This window comes from Dermacentor andersoni, chromosome 1 (genome assembly GCF_023375885.2).
Source record: "Dermacentor andersoni chromosome 1, qqDerAnde1_hic_scaffold, whole genome shotgun sequence".
In the NCBI taxonomy this organism is placed as follows: Eukaryota; Metazoa; Arthropoda; class Arachnida; order Ixodida; family Ixodidae; genus Dermacentor; species Dermacentor andersoni.
This window is the reverse complement of record NC_092814.1, coordinates 189,498,848-189,513,915: the sequence shown is the minus strand read 5'-3', so window position 1 is coordinate 189,513,915 and position 15,068 is coordinate 189,498,848. Positions and strand designations below refer to the sequence as shown.

General features: G+C 47.5%; 1 protein-coding gene across 2 annotated transcripts in view; it reads right to left on the bottom strand.

Annotated features, from left to right (window-relative positions):
- Nucleotides 1–15,068, bottom strand: part of Zasp52 (Z band alternatively spliced PDZ-motif protein 52) — a 106,523-nt gene that overhangs the window by 54,804 nt on the left and 36,651 nt on the right. For both annotated transcript variants that reach the window (XM_050194832.3, XM_055062897.2), the window contains exon 2: nucleotides 2,957–3,108. In XM_050194832.3, the coding sequence (XP_050050789.1) occupies nucleotides 2,957–3,108 (152 nt within the window). The remainder of the gene's footprint in view (nucleotides 1–2,956; nucleotides 3,109–15,068) is intronic.

The window sequence follows — 15,068 nt, the reverse complement described above, 5'->3', positions numbered from 1 at the left end:
AGACTGCAAAATAATTTTAAATTTTTTAGCGTCCTAGGATTCTGAAAATTACTTTTCTTGCATGCTGACATGCAATGCTGCACTGCGCAGACGCATTGTAACCAGAACATTTTCTAGGTGGGAGTGAGTGAATAAACTTTATTTCGGATACCAAGCTATTCATTCTCGAAGGTGGGTGGCCACCCTATTCCAGGTAGCAAATTGTTTTCAGCGCATAAGCCTTATAGACATAACTGCACGTACATAACCACATCCATAGGAGGCCGATTGTACGCTTTACAATGAACGAGTAGAAAAGCCGTTGCTCTTGCAGAGCCAAAAAAAGAAGAAGGAAAAAGAAGTGGATACACGGCACCTCCTTTTCGTAAGGTCGACGTATGAACAAGTGCTCACGAAATCACCCTCTGAGGCGGTAATGAACCATTTCCTTCCACAACACCCACTTCCATTTTTTCTTTACAGACCTAAGTCCCTAAGGTGACCGCCTATTAATTTTCCTACAACCGGAGAACACGCCTCACAGCAGAGGCACTCCAGACACACGAGACACCAACCGAAATTGACCAGACACCCGCCATTGCCTTCACGTCATCTTCTGTGGCCACATGGTTATCTTTCACTTTCAGGACGCGCCCACTTTTTATGATGTGTCTTCCAGACCTTTCATTTTAGTTCGTGCGTGCGTGCGTGCGTGCGTGTCTGTGTGTGTGTGTGTGTGTGTGTGTGTGTGTGTGTGTGTGCGCGTGTGCGCGCGTGTGCGCGCGTGTGCGCGCGTGTGCGCGCGTGTGCGCGTGTGTGCGCGTGTGTGCGTGTGCGCGCGTGTGTGTGTGTGTGTGTGTGTGTGTGTGTGTGTGTGTGTGTGTGTGTGTGTGTGTGTGTGTGTGTGTGTGTGTGTGTGTGTGTGTGTGTGTGTGTGTGTGTGTGTGTGTGTGTGTGTGTGTGTGTGTGTGTGTGTGTGTGTGTGTGTGTGTGTGTGTGTGTGTGTGTGTGTGTGTGTGTGTGTGTGTGTGTGTGTGTGTGTGTGTGTGTGTGTGTGTGTGTGTGTGTGTGTGTGTGTGTGTGTGTGTGTGTGTGTGTGTGTGTGTGTGTGTGTGTGTGTGTGTGTGTGTGTGTGTGTGTGTGTGTGTGTGTGTGTGTGTGTGTGTGTGTGTGTGTGTGTGTGTGTGTGTGTGTGTGTGTGTGTGTGTGTGTGTGTGTGTGTGTGTGTGTGTGTGTGTGTGTGTGTGTGTGCGTGCGCGCGCGCGCGCGTGTGTGTGTGTGTTTGCGTGGGTACGTGCATGCATACGTTGTCCTTCGCTCCGCTTGCAGTGGGGACACGACGCAGTCAGACGTACGCAGCGCACAGCCTGCAATGTGGCGCCTGTTAGCTTGGTGTTCCAAGCCAAGCGATGTCGTATTCAGCGATACTGACATGGCCGCTCCTCATATTTCCGCCAAGCTTAACAGTATTTATTGCGCTTATTTGGTTGGCCTTGTGTCCTGCGAGGACTCCGGATAATTTTGCGAAAACTACGAAGTATGTTTTCGTGAACACAATAGTCCGTGAACACAATAGATTCGAGTGGAAATTTTGTCTATGCGAAGCGTAACGAACCCTAGAATCTTTGAAAGGGGCATTAATGTTTCTCATCAAGAAAACTGCAGATAAAAGCTCCAAACAGCTGCTAATTCAAAAGCTGATGAAACTGCGCTGAGCGCGTTTTAAATCTACATGTGCGGACAAGAAAAAAAAATGCTGCGTCCTGGTCACAACACTTCGCGTACGTCTCGGAAATTTCCTTACATTGCGTAAAAAATGTTATTGTTATTCCACTGCACAAGTGGCACATACCCACCGTGGGGCATGTAATGTATGTCCTGTCTCGTACCATCACCAAAAGGAAGGGAAAACAAAAGATCGGCGCAACAATTGGGCCGACTAAATTGCAACACGGTTGATCCTTGCAAAAAAAAAAAAGCGTTGTCATTTGTTAATTGCAGCAACCTGGGCAGAAATTCGATCCTATTGGTCATAGATTCTTTATATGGAATAACAATATACATGCACTAGTATAAGCTACTCCGTAACCGCCTTTTTGCCACTAACCTATCTTCCTCTTCTTGTTGATGTTCTTCGATATTGTGGGTTGTCGAGTTCATATTATTTTATTTATTAATGCTTTACTAAATTTTATTATTATTTTAAATATTCAAAATAAATAAATTTGCAGCAGCATATTACGCAGCAAGCTCCACGTGACTAATAATGTTATATATATATATTTTTTTTTAACTTTGCACTTCCTGCGGCGAGAGGTGACGTCTCGCTACAGCCACCGATACACTTCGATTAAAACTGCGTCGGCCGCTATTCCTCCCATTCATATGCTATTTCTTGCATCACCCTGCAGCGTTATACGTGGTTTTGAACAAACTGCGTTGCAAGGCTATCTTGGGCGCAAACCACATCTTAGCACAGGTAAACGGGAAGCCTTCATCGTCAGCTGCTTCTTAAAAACAGTTGCGCAAATAGTTTAAAGAAGCCACACGAGCGGCGTCTAGTCTTGCAGCTCCCGGCGTTCGAACATGCTCAGATGTTCGAGCATAAGGCCGGTTTAGCTTTTCTGTTGTCCTCACTCAAGCGGAAACAGGGCGTCTTCAGGAAGCGCCGTGGTGAGGACATTGTGACCACATTATTAAGTCGTACACAAAGCACATGGTCACGGACACTTGATGGTTTACAACAGTGCATATGCCAACAGCAACGATTCGAGTTGTTCTTGAACACTATAGGGCGGCGAGCAGTAGAGCACGGCTCGGCTGAGGGCAGTACGGATTCTCCGCCGCGCGCTGTTATGTAATGGACAGTGATGCGAGGTGCAAAGTGGTTACTCCAATCAGTGAAACCCTATACAGCAGATAGGCAACGTGCAAGGTGAGGTTGTAGAGACTGGGACAAAAATAAAATCAATCTCACCTCTGAACCTGCAGCTCCAGGTAGTTTCCGGCACGCATGATGGCGTCCTGGGCTTCCTTGTGACGCATCTGATCGGTCGACTTGCCCTGGATGCTTAGCAGGGCGTCTCCAGTCTGCAAGCCACCCTTTTCCGCCAGGCTGCCGGGGTTCACCTGCGCGCAATAGAACGTGTGGACCTCAATGCCTGCCTGTCTGTATAAGGCGCTGAAGCAATCTTCTAAAAGATGACACTTTGTTGCACGTTACACTTCGTAATTTCATTGCCATAGTACTAAGCCTTAAATGGTAACTGAAATATGATAGAGTGGGATCAGTCTCAAAGAGCTCGTTGGCGTTGGCACGATAATACACGTACACGCGCGATTGTGGTTTTGCAAAAAAATCCTCCCCCCCCCCCCCCCCAAAAAAAAAAATATAAAGTGCGATTTCGGCTTAATGGTGACAGCACATCAGGCGGCTGCTGTGCCGATGAAAGTTCGATGCCGCCATCGAACACGTAATTAATTCTTTCTTTTTTTTTTCGCTTTCTTAGAGTGAGTTATTCCGCAAGACAGCACCACCACCAAGCAGCAACGGTTACGAAATTTCAGGAAGGTTCGCCAAGAAAGCTTCGCTATAAGAAATCGGTCGTCAACAACCACTGTGTCATTCGCGGTACACATACGACCAGTTGGCGCACAGGTTACAACTGTGGTCGCTGTTTCCCGCCAGAAAATTAACATGATTTGTGAGAACGATTCTTCCAACTGAACAACAATGCTTCGCATCGCGCTCCCCTGGGGTTGTGGCTTCGTCACAACCCCAGGTGAGGTTATCGTCACATGCTCGTTGCCGAAGGGCTTTCCAGGCAACCGTCTGCATGCGGTCGCGCTCTATAGAGTTGCCGGGGACGAGAGTTCATGAAGGCCGCACAGCATGCGGCGCACAGTTGCCGAGCGGGGTCTCCTGTGTAGAGCGGCGATGAGAACGATAGTACCAATGCTAAAGCCTCTCGTGGCTGGAACGCACTATAAAACGCTCTTCATGGCAGGCGCTGTAGCGGGTATGAGACAAAAGCACAGAAAAGTGTGCACCCCGAGAGGCGTATTTTCACCGCAACGAAGGGCGTATATAGCCGCGGGGCCGCCAAGTATTTCATTCCCGGCACGGCGCTACCATATACCGCGTCGTCACAGAGCGCTTGCACTGCAAAGTGCCATATGGCGCACTCGAGAAAAGGCGCCCAGTATCAATTACGGCTCACCGTTCCCGCGTACCGCTTCTTTGCTGCCGGAGGAAAAGGGCAGCGCGCACTTGACCGATATCTACTGTGCCGACAGGCGGCGAACGGCGTGCGGAGCGGCTGAGATCACCGGCGCGGAATTTCCGAAACGAGCACCGCCCCTTGGGCGAGCACACGATCCGCTGGGAGACCGGTGGTCGCGCGTGTGGAATGCCGCGTGCGACCGAGGCACAGGAAGAACAGAAATAAAGTCAATGGCGGTGGGCTTTCGGTTCTGGCGAAGAGATGGCAGTGAAAGAGAGCAGGCAATAGTCGTTAGGGACGTCTTTTAAACGTCCGGCAGGTTGCGCCCCATTAACGCGGCACGGGCTTCTCTTTAAACTGCGCGCAGTGCCCAAGAATTGACACGGGCAGGGGGGTTGGAAAGACGACCCATGCTTTAATGTTATGTTCTTGTCTTTAGGCCTTCTTTTAAAAATGCAGCTGTACGCCGTCGCCATCCCGCCTACAGTTGGTCTAAAGAAAATATATCTACCATGAGAAGTGTTAAGTGGCGTAAAATAATGTCTGAACACTGACAACGATTAGAGAACGCGCCTAGTTATTAAACAGGGTCAAGTTATTTGAAACGCTCGTGGTTTCGAATGGTCCCGCAAAGAATAAATTGCAAATATTTCGGCGCTCCGATCTGGAATCGCAAAGGCAAGGTTTATCTCAAGTGAAGGCAGTGAGGACAAGGCTTCACAAGTTTCCATTGTGTCTGTTTAGGCATGCCTGACTGCTGCCTAAGTATCTCACACACACAATACGTACAAGCTCTGAGCAAGCAGCTGCGCTTTACCGATGCATGGTGACAGGGTGCCCTACTTGCACGCAATGAGCGTCTCAGATAAGATTCTCCACTTCAGTGTCACTTCTTTAGAATAGAAAACTGATGTAAAGGCTTTCTGGAAAAGGCGCCACCACATCACTCCCTTTTTTTTTTTGTCCTGTCATAATTATGTTTGGCTAATTGTAATTAAGACAACTGAATGGCAATTTGTTTTTCCTGGAAATGCTGGGAGGCTTTTTGTACACACATTTCCCTGCCTATTGAATATGTGGTCCGCCTGGTGTCGTATAACGAACGTATTATTCTATCTGCTGACCATTTTTCAATCTTTGTGGCAGCATGGTATGATTAATACTTCGTAGCACGGTGAATAGCACCTATCTTCATCTGTCTACAAAAGGAAAGTGGCTTAACTTCTTCTCTGAATAATATACTTAGAGGAGCTCGTACATTTTGTTTAGGCTTAGTAGGTTCCTAAAAAAATACACTGGCAATTTAACAATCGAAAGCCAAGTCAGTTTAGTGAACTACTACTGCTGCAATGTAGTAACTAAAATCTCGTAATAAAAAACAGAAGCAAACGCCGCATAACTCAAGCAGGGTCCAAAGCAGCCCGCTTCAGGATCGACTTCGTACATTACGCTCACATCAGCGTTTACAAGCACATCAATAGTTCATCGCCCAGAGAACGTCTGCCGATCATCACGTCGAAAAACTGGTTTCTAATTTACTACGTCAAACGACGGTCCAATTGCACTGCCCTCTCATCGCTTTTACTGAGGTCGCGCACATTCAGGATGCCTCACTTGTTTCATTAGTCAATGTTTAACAGGTTAATGACCACATTTATCATCAATACAGTAGCCACATTGTTTCATTAATCAGTGTTTAACAGGTTAATGACCACATTTATCATCAATACAGTAGGCTAACCTCGTTTACTTCTCACACTCGTGACTGAGAATATGCAGCATTCGCAGACCCGAGCGCACGTATCCTCCATACTGGTCATGTATTGTCGAGATTTCAGTAAAGGCAGACATCGAAGCTTGTCTATTACGTAAGATTTTTAAATTGTTCGGTTTAGCGTCCCGTAAGCGCAAGTTATTTAACTGCATATAGTGGAGGGCTCCGGATTAACATTGACCATTTGGGGTCCGTTAACGACCACATAGGTCTAAGCACGCAAGCGTTTCCGCATTTCGTTGAGGGCGAAATGCGGATACCGCACCCGGGAACCGAACCCGCGACCTCGTGCCCAGCAGCAGAACGCCAGAGCCACCTCGGTGGATTCGTAGCGATTCCTCAAGTGCGCGTTTAACCCACTTCCTCTCACTGAGACCCCGTTGCGCCTTTGATTGCGAACAACGCGCCGATCGCTGCAGGTGCTCAAAGTTATGATGTCGAAAGATGTTAAGCTCAATGTGAGTGATTCATAATGTAACACTTATGAAGCAGCAAATTATAAATCGCTATTAAACAATGCTCTGAGGTGATAAGCATCGGCTTATCTATAGGATTTTCTCACCTGTAACTTTAGAGGCGGGACAATGATAGCTCTTCTATATAGTCCCACGGGCTGTAAGCAACACTCATGGAAAGTGTCAGTCCACATGTCCCCAATAGATGCATCGACGTGACGACTCGTAAGCATTTGATAAGGCTCGTGGAAATTCCTCGACATTCTAGCGTGGTGTCTTTCACGCGCTTGAGCATGTCACGTTTCGGCGATTGGAGTTGTCAGTCAATTCGGCCTCGCACTGCCACCCGTTAAACTCCTGGTTATCTTAGATGAAAGAATAGCAAATGAGGTCTTATTGCCGCAGCAGATCAGATTCCTTTTCGGTTAGTTTTTTTTTTCCTTTTCCCTATCTTCGTTTTCTTCTTCTTTTTTTTTTTTTTTTTTTTGAGCAGACAAAATTTGCTCCCTTTGTAGCACCGTGCTACACTTAAGTGGGTGGCAGTTTCTTCCTCGTGTCAAACTTTATTCACATTGCCGATTTCCGCAGTACATACTTGGTTAGTCGACATCCCAGTACGTCGAATGGAGCTGCAAATAATCCGGAACTCTCACAGTGGCGCTTCTCACGGCCCTGGTCGGAAGGCTAAGCTCCGTCAATGAATCAGGTTATCGAGCAAAATGCTCTGCTCAAGTAGACCTGCCCGCTTTCTTTTATTCTTCATTTGACAGTTTCTCTCCCTCTTGTCCCTCTGTGGCAAGGCATCCCCACCTCCACCATACGCCACAGGTGCGTGACTGCTGGAACCTCCGACCGCAAGCGCCGACGCCAGGTGGCGGTCACTCAATAGGAGAGCCCAGCGGTCGATTTGGGCATCTCTGGCCTCCTTGAAGCACTTGGGTTCAGCGAGAGCAGGGAGAAAGTAATCATGTCCGCAGTAGGGTTTAGTAAGCGGCGATTCGAAGATTGGTGGAAGTGAGGAAACGGCAAACAGCGGAGGCGTGCAATAACAAACTTCGCAGTCGGAGTTCAGAAAGTTTGCTTATGGGAATTCATCTTGGGTTTTTTTTTTAAACATAGGTAGGACATTAGGCAATATAATAACAAGAGCTTGGTGGCGCAACGCACCACCCCGTTCCAAAGGGGACGCTCACAGCATCCATCCATCCATCCATCCATCCATCCATCCATCCATCCATCCATCCATCCATCCATCCATCCATCCATCCATCCATCCATCCATCCGTCCGTCCGTCCGTCCGTCCGTCCGTCCGTCCGTGCATCCGTCCATCCATCCATCCATCCATCCATCCATCCATCCATCCATCCATCCATCCATCCATCCATCCATCCATCCATCCATCCATCCATCCATCCATCCATCCATCCAGAAGGGGTACGCGTGCTGTGAAGTATCAGCCACTCGCACTCCGTGCAGAGCGCCACCCTCGCTGAGTTAATGAACGGCACACTGCGCATGTATAAGCGTGTTCCAGAGCAGATATTGAACAGCCTGGCATCCTCAGCGGCTATCGGCGCCACTACCGGGCACCAGGTCCCGCATTCTCCTTCATGCAGCTCAGGGTTGTATAGCACCTGAACCTCTCTTTATACTTTCACTGGCGTCTCTTCTCTGGCAGGCTTGTACGTCTCCCGTTTACGCTGCCACGAGTGGACGCTTGAGTGTTACACAAACATTCGCGGCCTTGAATTCCTCCGCCAGCGATGGTCATTTAAGCGGTTTTATACTCGCCGGGTGTGGAGGGTCTCTCGTCTTTGTCTTTGCACACGGAAAGAGGAATTTCCTCGATTTCCCACGGTCAGTTTCCACTCTTTTGTGCGCATTTCTGTTCTTCTTGAGAAAGCGGTACCTGGGATTTATCCTCGCGACTGTCATCAAAATGTCATTACCGCACAGCGATGCGCGAGCAGCCAGTGTGGCGCTTCGTCGTTCCGGTGATGGTCGGCACGGTGCTCACTGAATAACGCCTTCAGAAAGGTATTTAGGACTCCCTTGCGAATATTTGCGAGGCCAAGAATGACAGATTGCACTCACTTCATTCTTCTTTCGTTGAAGGTCAAAAATGCCTAACACGTGTGCAAAAAAAAAAAAGAAGTGCGACCGCGTGTCACCTCTAGGGTACATTTCCATAACCATGGCAGCAAGAGAAAATGTTCATTGGGTGTGCTTATTTTGTCTAGTTGGGCTGCCACATATGAGAGAGTTGATCGCGCGCCACACTGTTATAGCATCTTCGACTAATTCAACTGCGTTTTAACGAGACAACCGCTAAGCCAAGCTGACGAAGTGGGGCTCTAAATTGAAGACATAACGTCAGGAACGAATTGCAAGGCACAAATTCTGGTCCGATACACTTGTGACGCTTCGGCTCTTACGGTGGTAGTACGCGTTGTACTCTTGCTGGAACGTAAAGTTATTACTAGGGTAGCCGATCCGCCCACTTAATATCCGAGCACGTTGAGTTTGTATAAACGGAATGACGGCAGCCCTGTCCAAAGACAATGGAGGGTTGGGATCTTGAAATAGAAAAAGAAAAAAAGAAAAAATCCAGAGGCGGCTCTTTCTTCTAAAATAGTTGCTGGCTATGCGTTAGTGAAAGACGTTTCACCAACGTTTTCCTTCTATAGATAACCGGCGACGAAAATCAAACGTAGGACAGTTGAGTGCTTTGTTATTGCTAACTGGGACTGGTTATCGCTATAGCGCAGATTGCTAGGTACCGGCTCGAGCACAAATGGCCTTCCCCAGATGACTTCTCATAATATATTCACACAACTTACGCGAATCGGTTTTTTGGAATGTCTGAAACGAGAGAATCAGTTATTCCAAGGTTGAGACAAAATTCAGCGCATGAAAAGACAACGGACAACAAGAAACAGACAGTATTTAGCGATCGTTTCAGTCTGTTTATCCTCGTCCGTTCTCTTTTCTTTCTTTCTTCGTGTCGCGACATTTACCAAAACTCGAGGGCCTATTTAAGGACGAAGTGTTTGATCTGTTATAGAAATTCACTACAATAAATAAATCCCCAGAAAAAAGAAATCTAGGACCTTGGCTAGCTGGCTCATATTTATATGAGTGAAATTCCCCAGCTGGTGTTGATACAACTTCAGGTCACCTGGCGGGTTGCTGTCGTGTAATTGTGAGCGCTACGCTCTTTAGTTCTTTTTTTTTTCCTCGTCAAATGGCGGTATTAGGAAAACGGGGCAAATGAGAGGGACGCGTGATCTTAAGAGTCGTGGTAATATGCAATAAAATCAACTTGCACGTATGCACGGCTTTCAGTTGCCTTATCCAAAAAAAAAGCAAATGACTCATCTTTTCAACACACGGGCTACGAGCTCCAGACACAACTATCACTTGCGATTGTTCCTTGCCACCAGCGCCAATATGTACGTGTTATGACCCGACACACAAACTCCTGCTCGATTACCACAAACGTCATCTAGATAACACGCACGCACGCGCAGGCACGCAAGATACGCTATAAGCAATGACGACACAACTGAATACTGGTGAGCGCAATTCTAAGACGGGACAGAAGATAGACACAGAAGCACATGACCATCTTCTATCCCGTCTTAGACTTGCATTTACCAGTATTCAGTTGTTAAGCATGAACCAACTAGCCCAACAATAAATTTTGTTAATGACGACACAAAAGTGGACCGACAGTCCGTATATAGTCATATCGACTTGTTGACATGCAAGTAGCGGTGGTTACCACCCTCGCGCTTTCGCTGCGCTGTGCTTGACAATGAACACATAGAGGCGTTTAGCTGCTAAGCACGAGACCGGGTTTGAATCCTAGCCATGGCGGCCCCATTTTGATGCGGTCGAAATGCAAAAGCGCGTGCGCCTTATAATACGTCGTAGTCTTTGTACGTCAAACCTCAGAGTTAAATTTAATTAAATGAACATAGTATGATGATGCGTATTGTGGCGTGTGGCCGTGACAAGACAAGGTCTTTGACCAGCCAGCTTGTAGTGATGGTGTTTGTGTGGCAACAACAAGGGGAGAATTAATGATTGTGATTACGGAAGAAAAAGAAGACCGCATGCCACGAACAATGAAGCGGCATGCGGAGAGCGGGAGGCTGGAACGGCAGCCCGCTGATCGGCGATCGAGGCTCGGGTGCTCGCGACTGGGTGTCCTGCTACCGTGTTGACCTGGGCTGACATCTCACTCGCGGCTGTGTTCTCCTGCGCACCAGCGGTCTGCTGTCGTAGCGGCCTGGTGCAGTGCTTCATGCGGGTAACCGAGACGTTCCAGGAGTGGCTGACGAGCCGCTGGCCAGTTACAGCAGTGGCCCGGTGCTCGGCCAGCCTGCTCTCTTCCCCAGCTTTCCGCATCGCGACCAGTTGCGGCGGGCTGGTGACGGCGCAGGACGTGGCGTCGCAAGCAGCCTACCAGCTGTGCCGAAGAGTCGGACTACGCAGCGACGCAGCGGCAACTACAACCGTCACGGGCACCGCAACAACGGCGCACACTGGCGAGTCGTGCTGCATGAGTGCTATCACCGTATAGACGGACAGACCGGCTTCAGAACTCTTACTCTATAGTCCGCGTGTGTGTAAAGCGTTCTGTACCGTGTTAACGTGTCTGTGTATAGTCTGTGTTGCATGTAAATGGCTCCCGTCTGCCGTGTCCTTAATAAAAGGATCCTGGGCCGAAAGGAAACAGCAGGTTTCCTTCACACATAGACATGTCGGTCCACTCGTTTGACGCCTGTGTTACGTTAGTGGTGTTGCTTCAATACACCCAGCTCATAAATAAACTGTGTTCTTTATTTTATTTTACTGTTATATGCTTTTCAAATCAAACTGAGGAAAATATATCAGGACAAGGGAATATACTTTTTTTTAATCACAACATTCTCACAATCACCTGTCCTCAACAGTAGCGCACCTGCGTGACAGTTCAAAGGGCAAAATACGCCTGCAGGGTAAGCCCGCTGTGCCTATAGCCACCTGCGTGACAGCGGCACCACGCGTTCACCATACTCAGCCGTATCAGCCCACATATAGTAATGAGCCTAGAGTGAAGGTTCGCCCAACATTTGATATTGTAACGGCACGGGCGAAATTTGACCGAGCCCGCCTTTTCCTTTCTTTAGCACAAATGGCGAGCCATCCGCAGAATCGATTTCGTTGGGCACGTGGGACTTTTCTATATCTATCAATGATAGTGTCCGAATTAATAACTCCGAGAATTTCATAAGATACTCCTCCATCAGACAAATGGATTTTTTTTTAATATAAAGAAGTGTGTCGCGCACGCATTAATAAGTAGAACGAAATAATACTTTTTTTTTTTGCTTTTCATAAATATTTCGCGTTAGTTCATGCTCTTTGGTACATGTCCGACCAGGAGCAGAGCGGCGAACACTGAGGGGAAGCTAGGGGGACAAAGTAGGGCGCCTCTTTTGTTCGGCGTTGTTGCGTTTTTCGCTCTTCGAGTTCTGAAGTCGTGAAATCGTGGCGTATATTTCTGGACTACTTAAGGCAATAAACATGCTCATCTCATTTCAAAGCATCTAAAGCAAAGAACCTTCGAGTCGCACGCGTTAGCTTTCTTTCACGAGTCATCTCGCAAAATAAATAAGTAAATAAATAAAACCGTCTTTTATTTGTTTATTTTTATGTTTCAGCAACTGATCGTGCTCTATCCTGGGTAGTGGTGTGACACGACTCATCAGAGAGCGAAATTTTCTTTCAAATCTAATTCATCAAAATAAGGGATGCTTCGCTTGTGAGTAATTTCCCAATTACTATACACCCGCGTAAACCACGATATACAGAGGTACAAATCACTTCAGTACGCGCGTTTAGGTGGCTCGTCCTGAACGTTAAACCCGAACTTTCCTTTCTTTTTACAATATAACAATTAAGCCTCTCTCTCTCTCTCACTTATTCGATGTCGCAGGGGTAGGGCGCCTTACCTCTCCCCTCAGTAGTGCGGGCAGCCGAACTTTTCTTGCCCCGGCATCCACGCTCACGAGATGCAATCGCTCGAGAGCGGCATTCCGCGACGCTGACCGAATCTGGAAGACTCGCCAGGTGCGCCTTTCCGGAGACAGCGGATGTGGGAAAGTAATGAAAGGTGATTGATGGATAGCATATGTACAGCAGTCCCACTATGGGCGCTCCATTTAAGGCACCTACATCAACCAACCGCGCAGCTTCAAATTAATGACCCCTCGCTTGCATCTCGCAGAATTATTGGCTTAAAGGACTTCGTGAAGCCAGTCGCTATAATTGACTGGCATCACATACCGAAGTTCCTGCGCTTATCGCTTTGCTTCTTCCCTATCCTTTCTCGTTTGTGGTAGCGGAAGCGCCTTTTATGTTTCATGCATTCGGTGTTTGTCAGTAATTTTCGCGCTTTACCCTACAAACTGCACGCTTTCAGGACAAAGAGTCAAAGCCAGCGGGTTCATTTTTTTTTAACAGCGCCAAGATGACGGACAATGAAGCCAAGGAAAGTATTGGGGAAGTTAACTGTGCTCTTTGATTGAGATATGGAAATAATAAGTAAAAGGGGAATGGAAGTGAAAGAAAAGACAACTTGCTCTTTGGGAACCGAACAACCTATGCATACCGCGTGCGATAATATCCCTTGAGCTGCCATGGTGGCGGCTGTCCCATTTTCCAGATTCCTGGGTACATGCGCATGTGAACTAGATTTAAAATAAAGAACGCAGTAGTGCCCGCTATGCTTTCTTTGGCTTGATTGTTATCTGCTCCATGGCTTCGTGTGAATGTTTTCATAACAATACGTTTAAAAGACAGCGTTTTCAAAGCAACAATAACACCCATCATGATCTATACAAGGTTGTTTATAAAGAAACCATTGCAGCGAGCGCCGATATCGTTGGGTTACGCATCTGTGAAGTCGTGAAGACAAGAAACGCACTAATGGCACCCACTCATTAGCGACTGGGAAGCGTTTCCGTTGATTACGGCTTTCAGGAACAATGCGGCGGCTGTGTAGTTATGTAGTTTTCAAAATGCGAACGCTAACATTCCTTGCAACTTATTAGCTAGGCGACCTCGGTGTCTGCACCCGCCGTGGTTGCTCAGTGGCTATGGTGTTAGGCTGCTGAGCACGAGGTCGCGGGATCGAATCCCGGCCTCGGCGGCCGCATTTCGATGGGGGCGAAATGCGAAAACACCCGTGTACTTAGATTTAGGTGCACGTTAAAGAACCCCAGGTGGTCGAAATTTCCGGAGTCCTCCACTACGGCGTGCCTCATACTCAGAAAGTGGTTTTGGCACGTAAAACCCCATAAAAAAAATTTTTTTTTGACCTCGGTGTCTCTGTGCACGAGTGGTTACTAGACGTTATTAAACCTCACGTAAAACATGGGACGTTCCTTTTTCGGCGCTCAGAGGCATCTCGCTGCTATAGTGTAGTATACTCACTCCTTGTGTTTTTACGGTTCGAGCTCAAGTGTCGACGGAACTAACATCGGCAGCCGTGGTGCTGCTGGAAGCCCTTATCTTAGCTTAATCATTGCGTCCCTCCTTGCAACGAACTTAAGTTCAGCGTGCAGCGTATCAAAACATATCTCCACCGACACTCGTGCAATGCGCTGAAAGGGTGATATCTAAACATTCCTGTGCAATCCGAAGCGTTCTGTAAATTTTCTCAGGAGCGCCGACCTCCTATTTCTTTGTTCATGTAGACGTGTAGCGCATAAATTTTCTCATTCATCGAGCGATAAAGTGAATACGAAAATATATGTACAGAAAGAATCAAGGATACAAAGAAAAAGTTGCAGACTTCATTGTGTTTTTTTTTTTTCCTCCGCCATCAAGCACGCTGACAGAGGTGGCCTGGACTGAGGCCACTTTCTGAGTAATCCACTGAGCGACTATAAAGTTCTGTCTGTCTTTCTCTCTCTCTCTCTCTTTTTTTATCAATCCCCCCGCACGCCCTTCCGAAAGTAATTCAGGAATGCAAAGTCAAACTTCGGCTTCCCCCAATTATATAGAGACTTGAACGCAACTATGTGCATCAAATTCTATTAAAAACAATTCACTGATTGTTCATTGAAAGCTTTTCTGTCTTTCTTGCGTATTAAATTAGTGAATTGAGCACGAGGAAACGTATTTTCCCAATTCTATTTTCTTGTAAAATCGCAAGCGCCGCGTTTTAACCGCTAATCGCAACCACCAAGAAAATCGAATGGCCCGCAACACATACCTTTTCCATCTCCTGAACTGAACGCTGCACCGTGCAGGAATTTTCTTAGTGTTGCGTGGTCGCTTGACGGACGCCAGCCAGTAAAGAAATACATTTGGAAAAACAAGTACAAAAAAAAAGGAGGCGGATAGGATACCCTCTCGCGAGTGGTGGTTTTCCGGCGCCGAGCAGTAGTTGCACCAACGCCTTCCCGCCTTGGTGAACTCCTCGAATGGTGTCACCGCAAATGCACACAGCTTTAAAGACGAAAATGGAAAAGGAAAGTGCGAGAGCCGAGATAAGAGTGCAAAGGAACGCCAGTTGGGTCGTTTTCCTGTCGGGATCGACGCGATTCGGGTTCTTTTTCGCGCTGGCTCTTCTCCCCCCC